Raw genomic sequence first — 15,060 nt, forward strand, 5'->3', positions numbered from 1 at the left:
AAGTGGACCAGAAGCACTTATGGTCCGCTTCCAGGAACGTGCGGGGCACACCTGCCCCCTGGCTCAGCAACTGGTGCCTCTTGGATCCGGGGGGGGGCCACCTGGGGTCCCCCTGCAGCCAATTGTGCAGGGGACATCCCCCCGCACTTGGCGGTGGACCCACATGTACTTCTGATCCACTTCCAGGTCTGCTGGTGGGTGGGTGGGTGTGTGTGTGTGTGTGTGTCCCACGCTCCTGTGGGGTGCTTCGTCCGTCCCACCATTGCAGTGTTCATGAGCCACACCTGGCACCTCGAGGTATGTAGAAAAAACATATAAAGTTGTATCTGTGGCCGAATCATCGATTCTCTGAATCAGCATCAAATCTTCAGATTCGGCCGAATAGAATTGGGTCAGCGATCCAAATCGACAAATTGAATCACTGCCCCCAATTTGGGCGGAATCCGAATCAAATACAGCCTGTTTTGCACACCCCTGCTGCTTATCCATGGATTATCTTTACCTTTTTTGACATATTGTACGAGGAATTATTTTGGTGGGTTGTTCAGACTGACCCCTAACTCTAGTTCAGTCGCTGCTTTCCATCTTACAGATGTCCTCACTTTATGCATGACTGTGTTTCTTGTTCACGTGCGTTAGTCCATATTGCTCAATCATGGTGCCAGGCAGCACCATATGGAGATATGCTTAGTGTCTTCCATGTGTGCTGCCTCCTGCACCACAGGTAATGTACTTGCTTGTAGTGTCATTGTATGTGCAAGTGTGCCAATAAGGTAAGGTTTGCCTTGAAAATCTTGACTAGCATTGGTCTTAGTACTCTGATGCCTTTGGAATTTGATGATTTCCTATTGCCTACTCCTTAAGAACTGTCTTAATGGAATGGTTTTAATCCATTTAAAGTGCACTTAATTAATATTATATAGTATTGTATATTACATATTTCAGAAGTGTCATAAGCACCTTAAAAGGTAATTGCAAAATGGTGCTGAATAAAAAATGGAACTCGATTTGCGTATGAATCTTAAGTGGTTGCTTTTGTTGGATTGAAAAGAAAATCCTCCTAAATTTTAAGCACACTCAAACTGTAATTACTGTATATCCACGTAATCAAAAATTTGTGATGTTTGCTGCTTTCACAAAAAGCTGACTTCAGACTTTTTTTTTTTTAATGATTTTTGTTCAAACAGATGTAGCTATGCATTATCATTGCTTGTACATTGATTTGTTTCTGTTGTAAATCAGCAGTGTATTAAACGTCTGGGGAGTATGAGAACCTTAGGTTTTGCCTTTACATCAGGTTTTGTTTTTTTTCTGTTGTTAGACAAGGGCAAACTAAGCTATGTGGTTAATTCACATGACTTCAGGAGACTAATGGGAAAAGAGATTCTGTTTTGTTCTAGGAGACTAACAAAATATTTCCAGGTCTCTGTAGAATCTTGGCAGTGCTTCCTTTGTACTGCATTGTTATAAATCACACCAGAAGCTACTCAGCTTCTAGGAATACCCAAGTGTAATTCTAATGGATTGCTCAAAATTACCTTCATAGATTGAGTTTAATTTTTATTTCTACTATTACTTTGAGTGGATAATGAATGTTCCAGAAAACCCTCTTCTAAACTTTCCTTTCCTCATGAGTGTTTGAGGCATCTCTTGGACATATGTATAGAACACTGACCCCACATCCTGTATTATCGACATCTGGGAAGTGTCCCATCCAGAGGTTGAATGATAATGGCTTTGTTTACTGGATAAGATCTGCATATAGTTGCAGCAATCCAGAACATTTGCAGACAGTCATTTTTGTAAATAAAAGCCAGCTTGTACTTGGCAAACAATATGGATGCTGCAAAGAAATTACAAAACCTGTAGGATTTGCCTCTGTGTCATAAAGCTGACTAATCATGGTGAACTCAATGGATTGTTTTTGTTTTTAACTGCCAACCTTTTTCAAGCATATTTCAGTCAGAAATGCATTGAATGGTGTTCATCTCTGCAAATTGCCGTTTGCAGTTGCTCAGTAGTGCTCATTAGAGGCTTGCTAAAATCTCCAAATATTTCTTCCGCATTAAGCATGCTTCTTTGTCATGGAGTGCAGTGTGCCAACCCCACTTAGCTGCATGCTTTCAAGCGCAGATCTAGGGGTCTGGAGGGAAGGACAATCTAGCTATCTCAAAATGTAATCTAGCTTTGCATTAGGGAAAATTAGCTTTTTCAGTAGTTACTTATTTTCTTAGTATTAACATGCTCTTTGGCTCATACTGTCTTACAACCTGATTCATGAGGATATTTTTGGAAGTAATGGGTAGATTTGGTTAATTGAGTGCTTGTGATCATTTTGGCAGCCATAAGGATGTGAAGGACTTTATGGCAATTTTAGCCTTTTTTCCGTTTAATTAAATGTTAGACAACCTCCACTTAAACTGTACACTAGAATGTGTTAGTTTGCTGTTAATCTGCCATTGTGCTGTGTTTTCTTTGACACTATCTTCTAAAATGGAAAGCTGCAAAACATACATTTCTTTCCCCTGGCACTCCACTTATAGATATTGTGATGTAGATTAATAGGGTACCCTGGTATCCCTCTCCAGTGCACTTAGGAAAATATAATGGACCCTGGCAAGGCTTTTTTGCAGGGAAGGTTCTGGACATTTTTTTTTCTTCCTCCAGTGATTCTATGTGAACAAACCATTGCAGTTTGTAGAACACCAGTACTCTCTCACTTCCTCAGCAGCATTTTCTCTACTGTGTTGCATTGCTAGGATCTAGTTTAGTAAGGTACTTGGGTACATGCTAAGTAATTCCAAAAATACCTTACAGAATTGGTATCTTAATTTAACAGGTATATGGAACAGTTAGTATCTAACTACTTGCATCTGATTCTCTTCATACTATCAGACTCAGTGTCAAAATGGCTTATTTATGATCAGCATTTCTTCCCAGGTTCTCTTCAGGTATGATTCTTTTTCATCCTTGCATTGTCAATTTGATTTTTCTCATTAATAAGAAAAGTGTAAATGTGACTTCTGTTGTTGAATAATGACTAAAAGTCCAGTTAAACATGAATTAAGGGTGGTTTTTTTTTTTTTTTTTGCAAAAATCTTGTTGGTCGGTCTTGTTGGAAAATATATCACCTCTACTACGAGTCCTGATTGAGTTGAACTTGAACAAATTCTGAAATGGTGTGTTGCTTTCATAGTTTACATTGTGTTTTGGGGTGGGGGTTGTTAAGGATTTTTATTAATATGAGAAACTGTTTAAAGACTAGATGTAACAGGTTAAAGTCATAACCAGGGATCCTGATTTTTTCTGTTTAAAAATCCCAAATTCTCTGATTAAAAAAAAAAAAAAAACAACCCATCCTTAATTCTCTGATTGATTTTCTTTTAATCATGGAAAATCGGCGCTCCCCCTGCCCCCTTTGCTCACTGGGACATGGGTCCAGCTGTGGCTGTCCACCCCACTGCTTTGTGGTGCTGAGCACCCCTGATATGTCAGTGCCTTGCCTCTGCCCTTGCTGGCGCCCCTCACTTCCAAGCCACAGCCCCCCCATCTCCAGCCCTGTTGGCACCCCTCACTCCCAGCCCACAGCCCTGTTGATGTCTGTCACTCCTGACCTGCAGCCCCCTTGCCCCGCTCCCCTCCCCCAGCCCTGGTGGAGGGGGCTGCCAGCTGTCAGGGCTACCAGACCTGTGGGCTGTATCCTGTTTGCTCTGTGCTGCTGTGTCTGAGCCCCAGCTACCCTGGCCAGAGCAGAGCCCAGCCCCCACTCTGCCCCATGAATGGTATGGCTGGAGGGGAGCTGAGCGGAGCCCATGGGGGGCAGGTGAGGATGTGGGCTGCTCACTTGCCCTGCTGCCTTCCCCCTGGGAGCCTCCAAGGCCCAGTGGGTGGGAGGGTGGAGCAAGGCAGTGAGACTTGATGCTGCTGCCACTACTGCTGGGAGCCCTGAGCCAGCTGTGCTGCCAAGGCAAGGTGCCCCATTTCCACCTGGGGGTAGCAGGGCAGCACAACTCCTTTTAAAGGAGAAAATCCGTGTTTTTTCTGTGTTTTTCCACTGCAAATGGAAAACCGGGATCCCTGATCATAACATATTTACAGTATTTACTTGAACATAAAACAACCCTCCCATAATTAGGTTGTATATAAGGACATTTTATAAATTTGATCAAATTTTCCAGTTATTGAATCTAATTTTTGGAGGTTTGTCTTGAATTTGTTCCACTCCCACTGGTGCAGCAGGGAAAATAAATCGGGGGGGGGGGGGGGGTAGCTCCTTTGCCTTCTACCTCCCCTGCCCCACAACTTTTCCCTGTAGCCCCTTCTCTTCCCCTTCTTACTGTCCAACCCTGCTCTCCCTGACCACATGGAAGTAAGGAACAAATTTGAAAAAACTGACCTTGAAATAAACAGCAGCAGTAAGTGCATTTTGTATCCATAGCTTTTGTTTACTCAGTATTGATGCATGTTACCCTTTATTAAACTGTTGCTAGTTTTAGTAGAGGTACTCCATAAACACACTTTTAACTAGTGCTTTGGCACCTACTTATATATATATATCAAAAGGCTCATTGGGCTGTCTCACAGCAGTCAGCAGCATTTCAGGCCATGGTGACCCTACAGCTCAGCACTGTTCAGTATGTGTGCGCATTCCAACCCCCCCCCGAGTGTATTAATTAGTGTATTAATTAGTCTCCACTTATGACAAGAACACCCGGTTGCAGTCATAAGTCTTGGGATCATCCAGAAATCGGTATGCAGAAGAGGTTCTGGTCTGGCTTCAACTCATTAAGGGCAGGGTCACACTAATCATATGCGACAGGCTTGGGGGGTGGGTGACAGGGATTCTGGGTGAACTGTTTGGGGCCCCATTTGGTAATGTTTACCAGCCATTTAAGGCTGGTGAAGAAATAATAATTGGAAATATGAAAGAAAGGCACAGCTTAGCTGTGGGAGTGAAGAGGGGAGTCAAAATGTATGCAGCGTAGTGGCTCATCATGACTTTAAAAAGTGTTAGTGCTGAAGGGGACTGCACTTAATGTGCATTGGCAAATACCTTATTCAGCTGGGTTGCACTAACCTATTCTTGGGTAGGTTTGTGTCAGCATGTTTGCCTAGTATGGGCCATGTGTTTTATAGTCATGCTCACTGTTGGGTGCATGTAATTGACATCATGGTTAGTTTCCATTACAGAGAACATGCTGCTTTTGGCAGCGGTTCAAAGATAGACAATGTATTTAAAGTGGTTTCCTTAATGTAAGAGTGGTTTCCATGTGAATGTAAGATAAGAGTCTTTGTTTCTGTATGACAAGTGGGAGAAACCCCCCCTCTTGTATTTAAGTAAATATGGTAATTTTAAAGAACTTACATTGCGCATGTTTTATTTCAAAAGGTCCTTTATTGAAGTAATCTTTGTTAGTTAAATGTGCATTATTTGGACACATTCTAGATACTTGACAGTTAAGTATAATGCATGTTCAGGTGAGTTATAAAGAACAATGCAGTTTATTATTACAGAAGTAGCCTGATACTTCTGGCGTAATTGATAAAGAATTCTAAGTGACAGATCTATGTCATCCATTCAGTTCATTATGCTTTAAGTGATTCTTAGAAGCAAATCTAGAGCCCAGAAGCCTGGTCTAGTGTTGGACATGCACATAGTCTGTGAGAGAGAGAGAGAGAGAGAGAGATGGAGGGGGGGATTTTTTCCATTGTAGTGATCAAGATATTTCTTAAAGATTCTGCAAATCTCTTGGTGTTTGGGTGTCAGTAGATTCTCTGGTTTTGCCTCCTACCTACATGGTAGTATGCAAAGGCTCCATTGTTCAGTGGAGCTGCATCAGTTGATGTATTTAAATGCCTGCTGCAGCTGTGAACGAGGGGCAGAGATGTACCCTTTGGCAGTCAGCTAAAATGGGTCCACTCATAAATGGGTGTTGCTCAACAAATTCACTTCACATAGATTACCACACAGCCACTTCATTGCAGCAGTTGTTGTTGCTGCTGACCTGGACTGGACCTAATTCTTCACTCACTATTTTTAAATCTCTTATCTACTTTATTGGGATTTAGCTACCATAATAACTTGGATCTTACAAATGCAGCAATGGGAACAGGGACCTTTATTTCTCAATGACTGTACAGTCTTTATTATGTAAATATAAAGGAGTCATTACATTAACTTGAATAATTGTGGGGGTTAGATACAATGGGATTCCTTGGGTGGAGGGGCTGTTAACAGTTCCCAGTACAGAGGATGAAGAGTTTACAAATCTTGCTTGAAAGGAGGCTTTCATGAGATGCTTTTGTGTTTTGGTTTCATAACACCTGCAGACTTAAGTGCATAAGGACTTCAGGGCCTAATGCTTTGCAAAACAATGTGTGCTGAAATTAAGCCAGGGGGAGATTAGAGGAAGGGATGTATGACACTTGGGTAACCAAGAATTCTGGTTATTGTTATCTGAATATTGGCTAATGATAGGAAGTGTGAACTTCTGGTTGGCTCTTGGAGACTCTTGCTTTTTAAACAAAAAAGAAACATAGGAAATATATGGTTAGGAAACTATTAATTGTATTAATGGTTTATAATATGAAATGTTTACACATTGACATATTTCCTGTATTCTGCTTCAAGTAACAGAATAAATGGAGTTTCAGTACACTAGTGTATGAAAAACTTTGTATCTGACTCTGTGGACAGTGAAGATGGATATATAGACCAAAAGAAATGCTGTTTAAATAGAAACTTCTGTTTTGGTACTTCAGGACTGAAATAAGCATTTGAAAGAAGGCATCATGAAATCTTTAACTTATTTTAAAAAGCAGAAGTTGCCATGGTCATACAGAGTATCTTACAGATGAGGTAGCTGGGAGAAAGTACCAGAGTAGAGAAGAACAGAGAGAGAGAGAGGGGACACTTTGGTCAGTGGATTCAGGATTGATTTGACTGGGGTGAAATCCTGGCCTTGAAGTAGATGGGAATTTTGCTGGCTGTAACAGGCCCAGGATTTTAATCTAGAATTCCAGGTCAGCCATTTTCTTTTAATAAGAGCAAGTTTAGAATTTGGTTACTATGAGCAGATTTTTATCCCCAACTTAATTTTGTGGCTAGCCATTCATTTACAGGGAAGGTTTTAATTGGTTAATGATTTGGGCACTGTGAAAAAAGAGAGTATCCTTAGATGCAGTGCGAGTCCATAGAAGATGTAGAGGGAATTCAAATTAAATATAGTCAATTAATGTTTACTCTTTTCCAATTTGTCACAAATGGGATTTACTACAATAATTACTTATGGTTTAATTAAAAGTATGTGTTTGTGTTAAGGATTTAGTGTTAAACTATTTGCTGTCTCTCCCTAATCTAGCGCCTTAAGAACAACAGTAAAAACAGAAATATAAATATAACACAAGCACCACATGTATGAGTCGTGCTGAAAGATCTTAGAAATGTAAAACAGACTGAGATTGATTTTGCTGCCCACCCTACCCCCAAAGTCAATAGGGAAAGTACTCAACCCTACTCCTTAGCTGTGAAGCAGAGGCAAACAATGCTACTTCTACTCTCTCAAATGCCAGGCTCAAGAGCCTCATAATTTAAGTGCAAGTATGCAGGTGTTCAGAAGCTCAAAGTGATGCTCAGGACCTTCTCCATTTAAAGCTTGATTTTAAAAAGACCACCATCATTTAAAAAAAAATCAGGCTGAGGTATAATTTTGTAAAGTAGTTGTAGAATAAGCAGATAACAGTTGGGGTTATCACAGCTGAAATTAGAGGGAATATTCTTTTTTCTTTGAGTTGCCGCCTCCTTATCTGCTGGTTTGTTTGCTTAACGTGTTTGACAGTTTTATGTATATTTAGTGTTTTGTCCTGTTCCTACAGGTCTTTCAAACAGCTGGTGGGAAGGAAAGACATTCTGAAGTGTAGGAAAGTACAGTTACAAAGCTTTCAGTACTCAGGGTGTTCTTTTTGAAAGTAATTGTATTTCAGATTGAACCCTTAATAAACCACATTTTTAAATGTCTTGGCAGGCAGAGCAGAGGAGGAAAGGTATGTAGACTGAAGCTCTTTTACCAACCCAAAGTAGTTGGGCTGTTGATTTGTGCCCTACAGATGGTTCAGAATATAAATCTCTTTTCTGTTGCCTATGGCACATTTTTCCAGGTCTGCAAGGGAGAGGTCATGTTGGCTAGTTGTGCAGTGTACAGTACATGGCTTTTATCTAGCGATTTTCATTAGAGGATAAAATCTTACCTTGACCACAGCTGATGCCTGAACTTCAGACGCTAGCTCTGGTCAGGAAAGGTGCATGGTACTTTCAATTCCAAGAATATGGGGCTTCTTGAAAACTTACAAATAGATTTTTTTTTTCCTTGAATTGGCCCATTTGACATTGATCATGTTGCAGTGCATTTATGACTTTCAGGGCTATTACCTGTCTTTTGCTTCCCTGGATCATGAAGCCATATGCTGGATACCTGCACAGAAGCAAGAAAAGAGCTCACTGTCATCAGAACAGGTGCAAGATGATTGATTAAAAAGCTGCAGGAGATGGCCTCATGGGTGGGATGGATTTCAGTGAGCCAAATATTCTTATTGTTGCTGGATTTTTGTGTTTTGTATCATATTTAAAGGGTAAATGGGACAAGGTGTTACCTGCAGAATAAAAAAGGGAAGTGGAAATATTGCTGACTTTGAATAACCAGGCATAAAGGTCATTACAAGAGTGTATTGTGGAACTGTACAAGTAAAGGAGATATTAAGAACACTTTTTGATGTTACACTGTAACATCAATTGATGTATTTTTTCTAATAATAATTTTCTTGGCTGTAATACACTTTATCTGCTGAGTGGATAGTGATTTGAGGATTGTTTACTTTGTAAGACAAAGTAAATCAGGATTTTCATCTTAAAACTTCAGGCAGTAGTGAAGCCAAAACAAAATAAAAAGGGACCATTTAAAGTGCCATTGCTGATTAGCTTAGTCATATTGTCATCTTCTCTCAGACCTGACAGAGTTTTTGCATTTGAAAGCTTGTCTAACTTTATCCCAATCATGTAGTTGGTCCAATAAAAGATACCACCCACAAAAATCCTTGCTTCCCTTAAGAGAAGTTGCTATTACTCTATATTTTCCACCAGGATTGAAAGGAATATTGTAGCAGGAGAGGTATCTCCAAAATATGAAGGGGAATTTTAAAGGGCACGTGGGAAGAGGTTTCCAGTCAACTTGTATCCTCAGTAGCTATCCATAAAAGGGTGATCAGTATGGCCAGTTGCTGGACAGGGTATTTTGGGTATTGGAGAAGGACTGTTTGTACTGGTGCAAGGACTGCAGTGTCTATTTGGGCATTGTATTGGAGGGGCAAATTCAGTAGTGGACTTTTGCTGTTCAGGGAAGTGTTTTAATGTGACCGGTATAAATTCAGGGTTTTACCAACAGGGCTCAAGACTGGTAAATGCAAACTTTAGTGATAAAACTATACATAGATTCATTTTAGTTTTCCTGGGATGTTTTTTAAACTTGCATTGTTTTTTTCCAGCCATGTTTCTTATAATCTGTTTTTACGTACTTTAAGTGAAATAACACGGGGTCATTTTAAATTAGGGGTGCATCGATAGAGATTTTTGGGGCTGCTACCAATAGATGATTTTTTAAGGAGGCATATCAGCTGATACCGATCTGATTTCCTATACCAGCCCTGCAGCTGGTAAGTCTGTCATGATGGAAGGGTCGTGGGGGGGCAGATCAAGGCCCCTGCAGTGAGGGAGGCTGGGGCAGGTGCTGCCCAGTCAAGGCGGAGTGGCGGGGATACGGGACAGAGCTGCCAAAGCTTTCAGTACTCAGGGTGTTCTTTTTGAAAGTAATTGTATTTCAGATTGAACCCTTAATAAACCACATTTTTAAATGTCTTGGCAGGCAGAGCAGAGGAGGAAAGGTATGTAGACTGAAGCTCTTTTACCAACCCAAAGTAGTTGGGCTGTTGATTTGTGCCCTACAGATGGTTCAGAATATAAATCTCTTTTCTGTTGCCTATGGCACATTTTTCCAGGTCTGCAAGGGAGAGGTCATGTTGGCTAGTTGTGCAGTGTACAGTACATGGCTTTTATCTAGCGATTTTCATTAGAGGATAAAATCTTACCTTGACCACAGCTGATGCCTGAACTTCAGACGCTAGCTCTGGTCAGGAAAGGTGCATGGTACTTTCAATTCCAAGAATATGGGGCTTCTTGAAAACTTACAAATAGATTTTTTTTTTCCTTGAATTGGCCCATTTGACATTGATCATGTTGCAGTGCATTTATGACTTTCAGGGCTATTACCTGTCTTTTGCTTCCCTGGATCATGAAGCCATATGCTGGATACCTGCACAGAAGCAAGAAAAGAGCTCACTGTCATCAGAACAGGTGCAAGATGATTGATTAAAAAGCTGCAGGAGATGGCCTCATGGGTGGGATGGATTTCAGTGAGCCAAATATTCTTATTGTTGCTGGATTTTTGTGTTTTGTATCATATTTAAAGGGTAAATGGGACAAGGTGTTACCTGCAGAATAAAAAAGGGAAGTGGAAATATTGCTGACTTTGAATAACCAGGCATAAAGGTCATTACAAGAGTGTATTGTGGAACTGTACAAGTAAAGGAGATATTAAGAACACTTTTTGATGTTACACTGTAACATCAATTGATGTATTTTTTCTAATAATAATTTTCTTGGCTGTAATACACTTTATCTGCTGAGTGGATAGTGATTTGAGGATTGTTTACTTTGTAAGACAAAGTAAATCAGGATTTTCATCTTAAAACTTCAGGCAGTAGTGAAGCCAAAACAAAATAAAAAGGGACCATTTAAAGTGCCATTGCTGATTAGCTTAGTCATATTGTCATCTTCTCTCAGACCTGACAGAGTTTTTGCATTTGAAAGCTTGTCTAACTTTATCCCAATCATGTAGTTGGTCCAATAAAAGATACCACCCACAAAAATCCTTGCTTCCCTTAAGAGAAGTTGCTATTACTCTATATTTTCCACCAGGATTGAAAGGAATATTGTAGCAGGAGAGGTATCTCCAAAATATGAAGGGGAATTTTAAAGGGCACGTGGGAAGAGGTTTCCAGTCAACTTGTATCCTCAGTAGCTATCCATAAAAGGGTGATCAGTATGGCCAGTTGCTGGACAGGGTATTTTGGGTATTGGAGAAGGACTGTTTGTACTGGTGCAAGGACTGCAGTGTCTATTTGGGCATTGTATTGGAGGGGCAAATTCAGTAGTGGACTTTTGCTGTTCAGGGAAGTGTTTTAATGTGACCGGTATAAATTCAGGGTTTTACCAACAGGGCTCAAGACTGGTAAATGCAAACTTTAGTGATAAAACTATACATAGATTCATTTTAGTTTTCCTGGGATGTTTTTTAAACTTGCATTGTTTTTTTCCAGCCATGTTTCTTATAATCTGTTTTTACGTACTTTAAGTGAAATAACACGGGGTCATTTTAAATTAGGGGTGCATCGATAGAGATTTTTGGGGCTGCTACCAATAGATGATTTTTTAAGGAGGCATATCAGCTGATACCGATCTGATTTCCTATACCAGCCCTGCAGCTGGTAAGTCTGTCATGATGGAAGGGTCGTGGGGGGGCAGATCAAGGCCCCTGCAGTGAGGGAGGCTGGGGCAGGTGCTGCCCAGTCAAGGCGGAGTGGCGGGGACACGGGACAGAGCGGCGGCTTGTCCGGGGATGGGGGCATCTCCTGCCACTGCGCGCCACTTGTCTGGTGGCTCATCTGGTGCTTGCTTGCTCATCCGGTGGCTCCCACCGCTCGTCCAGAAGGGCGGGAGGCGGGTGTGTGCCCCCAGATCTTCATGGGGTTGGGTGGGACAGGGTGTGCGGGACTTTTCCTGGCCCTCCCTGCCCCAAGCAGATCCAAGGGCACACGCTGCCACCCCCCCCATGCCCTCCCGGATGAGTGGTAGGAACAGTAGCAAGAGCTGCCGGATGAGTGACATGCAGGAGCTGCCCTCCCCCTCCCTATGTCCCCTGGATGAGCCGCAGCTCTGTCCCCGCTCCTCTCCCGCTGGGCAGTACTTGCCCCAGCTCTACTCCTCCCTCACCACAGTGGCCTTGATCTGTCCCACCCATGCCCCTTCCCTCCCCTTCTACCACAACAGACTCCACAGCTCTCCATGCTGCTGGGCTGTGCTCCTCGCTGCCTATGTGCTGCGCTGCGGCTGTGCACATGCACAGGCCATTTATTGGCCAAATTATTGGCCGTATAAGGCCGATTTCCAATGCAGACAATTTTCTTTATATTGATGCCAATCCGATATCAGACCTATATATCAGTGCACCTCTATTTTAAATAGCTGTTTGAAATTCCTGAACCCTACCTAATATAGACAAAGGTAATTGTACCAGCTTAGTTAAGTTTCCATCAGACTTGATTTTTGTCCTGTTTATCGAATCAAGTATTAAATATCGTATTTACTCAAATCCGAGATGACTTTGAATTTTAATATGAACCATAATTAGATTTTGTGTGTGGACAATTCTCTAAGTTTGGTACAGTTTTCCAGGTATTCCAGGTATAGAATCCAGTTATCTGAGGGTTATTCTAAATCCTGCCCGCCCTCCCCTCCCCCCCCACATTGCTACAGAGGGGAAAGCAACAGCAAGGGGGCTGATTCATAGATGTAGGGTTGGAAGGTACCTTGTAGATCTTCTAGTCTGACCCCCTGCCCTGGGCAGGAGAGAGAACTGGGCTCAAATGACCCCAGCCAGGTAAACGTTTAGCTTCCTCTTAAAGACCCCCAGGGTAGGAGCCATCACCACTTCCCTTGGAAGTTCATTCCAGATCCTAGCTGCCCTGACTGTGAAGTAGTGCCCTCGGATGTCTAGTTTAAACCTACGCTCTAGCAACTTATGGCTGTTATTTCTTGTTACTCTGGGAGGTGCTCGGGGGAACAAGGTCTCTCCCAAACCCCGCTGGTCCCCCCCCCCAGTAAGTTTAGAGACGGCCACCAGGTCCCCCCTCAGCCTTCTCTTGCGAAGGCTGAACAGGTTAAGATCCCGTAGCCTCTCCTCATAGCCCTGATGAACAGGTTAAGGTCCCGTAGCCCTGATGTCCTTGGATCATGCAAGTGGCCCTCCTTTGGACCCTCTCAATGCTGTCCACATCCCTCCTGAAGCGTGGTGCCCAGAACTGGATGCAGTACTCCAGCTGCGGCCTGATCAGTGTCGCATAGAGGGGGAGGATCACCTCCTTGGCCCTGCTTGTGATGCATCTGTGGATGCAGGACAAGGTACGGTTAGCCCTACTCTCTGTGTTCTCGCATTGTCGGCCCATGTTCATCTTCATCTTGGAGTCAATAATGACTACAGGATCTCTTTCTGCCCCTGTGCTTTCGAGAAGGGAGTTCCCCAACCTATATATCTGTTGCTGGTTCTTGCTGCCCAAGTGCAGCACCCTGCACTTGTCAGTATTGAATCCCATCCTATTTTCATTTGCCCACCCCTGTAACCTGTCCAGGTCCTGCTGTAATCTTTCCTTCACTTCTAGCATGCCCACCTCACCCCAAATCTTGGTGTCGTCTGCAAATTTAAACAGGCTGCTCTTCACCCCGTCGTCCAAGTCGCTAATAAAGAAATTGAACAGTGCGGGCCTGAGGACCGAGCCCTGGGGGACCCCACTGTTCACTTCCCTCCAGGTCGAAAATGACCTGTCCACCACCACTCTGAGTACGACCCCTCAGCCAATTTGCAATCCATCTGACTGTGTAGGCATCAATGCCACAGTCACCTAGCTTTTTAATGAGAATGGGGTGGGAGACAGTGTCAAAGGCCTTCCTGAAGTCCAGAAAGACTACATCCATTGCAACACCTGTGTCCAGTGATTTTGTGACCTGATCGTAGAAGGCAATCAAGTTGGTCTGACAGGACCTGCCCCTAATGAAACCGTGCTGGTTGCCCTTGAGAGTTACCCAGGTCCTCCCTCTTCCCTTTTTAAAGATGGAGACCACATTGGCCCTCTTCCAGTCATCCGGCACCTGGCCAGAGCACCACAAGTGCTTGTAAAGCCGTGCCAGGAGCCCCGTGATAACCCCTGCCAATTCCCTCAACACCCTGGGGTGGAGAGCATCTGGACCTGCTGATTTGAACACGTCCAGCCCCTTCAGAAGTTCTCTAACTTGGTTCTCCCTGACCCTAGGCTTGGCGGAGTTTCCCCCAAGTCCGTCCTGAATCTCAGTTGGGGAGTCCTGATCCCTGCACAAGAAAATAGAGGCAAAGAAATTATTAAAGAGGTCTGCTTTCTCCTCTGGTGAGACCACCAGATTGCCAAGCATATCCTGCAGGGGCCCCACATTACTTGGGGCCTTCTTCATTCTCCCTGTGTATTCAAAAAAAGGACTCTTTGTTATCTTTGATCCTTGATGCTAGCCCTAGTTCCGTATCTGCCTTAGCTTTCTTAACAGCCCCCCTACAGACCCGAGTGGTGGAGGTATACTCCTCTTTGGTGATAGCCCCTCCCTTCCACTGGGTGTACGCCTCCTTTCTGGCAGTCAGGCATTCATGAATGCCCTTGGTGAGCCAAGCGGGGTTTTGGGCACTCTTGCCCCCTTTGCTTCTTGTTGGGATTGTCACCCCTTGGGCTCTGTGTATCGTCTCTTTAAGGAACGACCGCTCATCTTGGGCACCCAGTTCCCCTACTCTCCAGGACCCTAGTGCCTCCCCCACTAATCTCAGCTCATTGAAGTTGGCCCTCTCAAAGTCTAAGGCTACTGCCTTGCTGCAGGCCCTTGACACCCTGCGCTGGATGGTGAATTCCAGCAAGTGATGATCACTATCTCCCAGGTGGTCGAGGACCTGGAGTCCCATCACTGGGTTGTTGCCTGTGGCCAGGACCAAGTCCAGCAGGGCATTCCCCCTGGTAGGACTGTGCACCTCTTGGGTTAAGTGGAGGTCCTGTGTGTCAGCCAGGAACCTCCGTGTGTGATCTGACTGACTGCTCCTCCCAGCAGATGTCCGGGTAATTTAGATCACCCATGACAACTACATCCCTTGCCTTAAGTGCCTC

At 43.4% G+C, this 15,060-nt stretch overlaps 1 protein-coding gene across 1 annotated transcript in view; it reads left to right on the top strand.

The window, feature by feature from the left end:
• The first annotated feature begins 3,118 nt into the window (after positions 1-3,118).
• GPATCH8 (G-patch domain containing 8) overlaps positions 3,119-15,060 on the top strand; it is a 60,274-nt gene continuing 48,332 nt past the window's right edge. The window contains exon 1 of the mRNA XM_025207294.1: positions 3,119-3,179. Coding sequence (XP_025063079.1) covers positions 3,177-3,179 — 3 coding nt within the window. The 5' untranslated portion in view covers positions 3,119-3,176. The remainder of the gene's footprint in view (positions 3,180-15,060) is intronic.

Source organism: Alligator sinensis, unplaced genomic scaffold (assembly GCF_000455745.1).
Source record: "Alligator sinensis unplaced genomic scaffold, ASM45574v1 scaffold919_1, whole genome shotgun sequence".
Taxonomy (NCBI): Eukaryota; Metazoa; Chordata; order Crocodylia; family Alligatoridae; genus Alligator; species Alligator sinensis.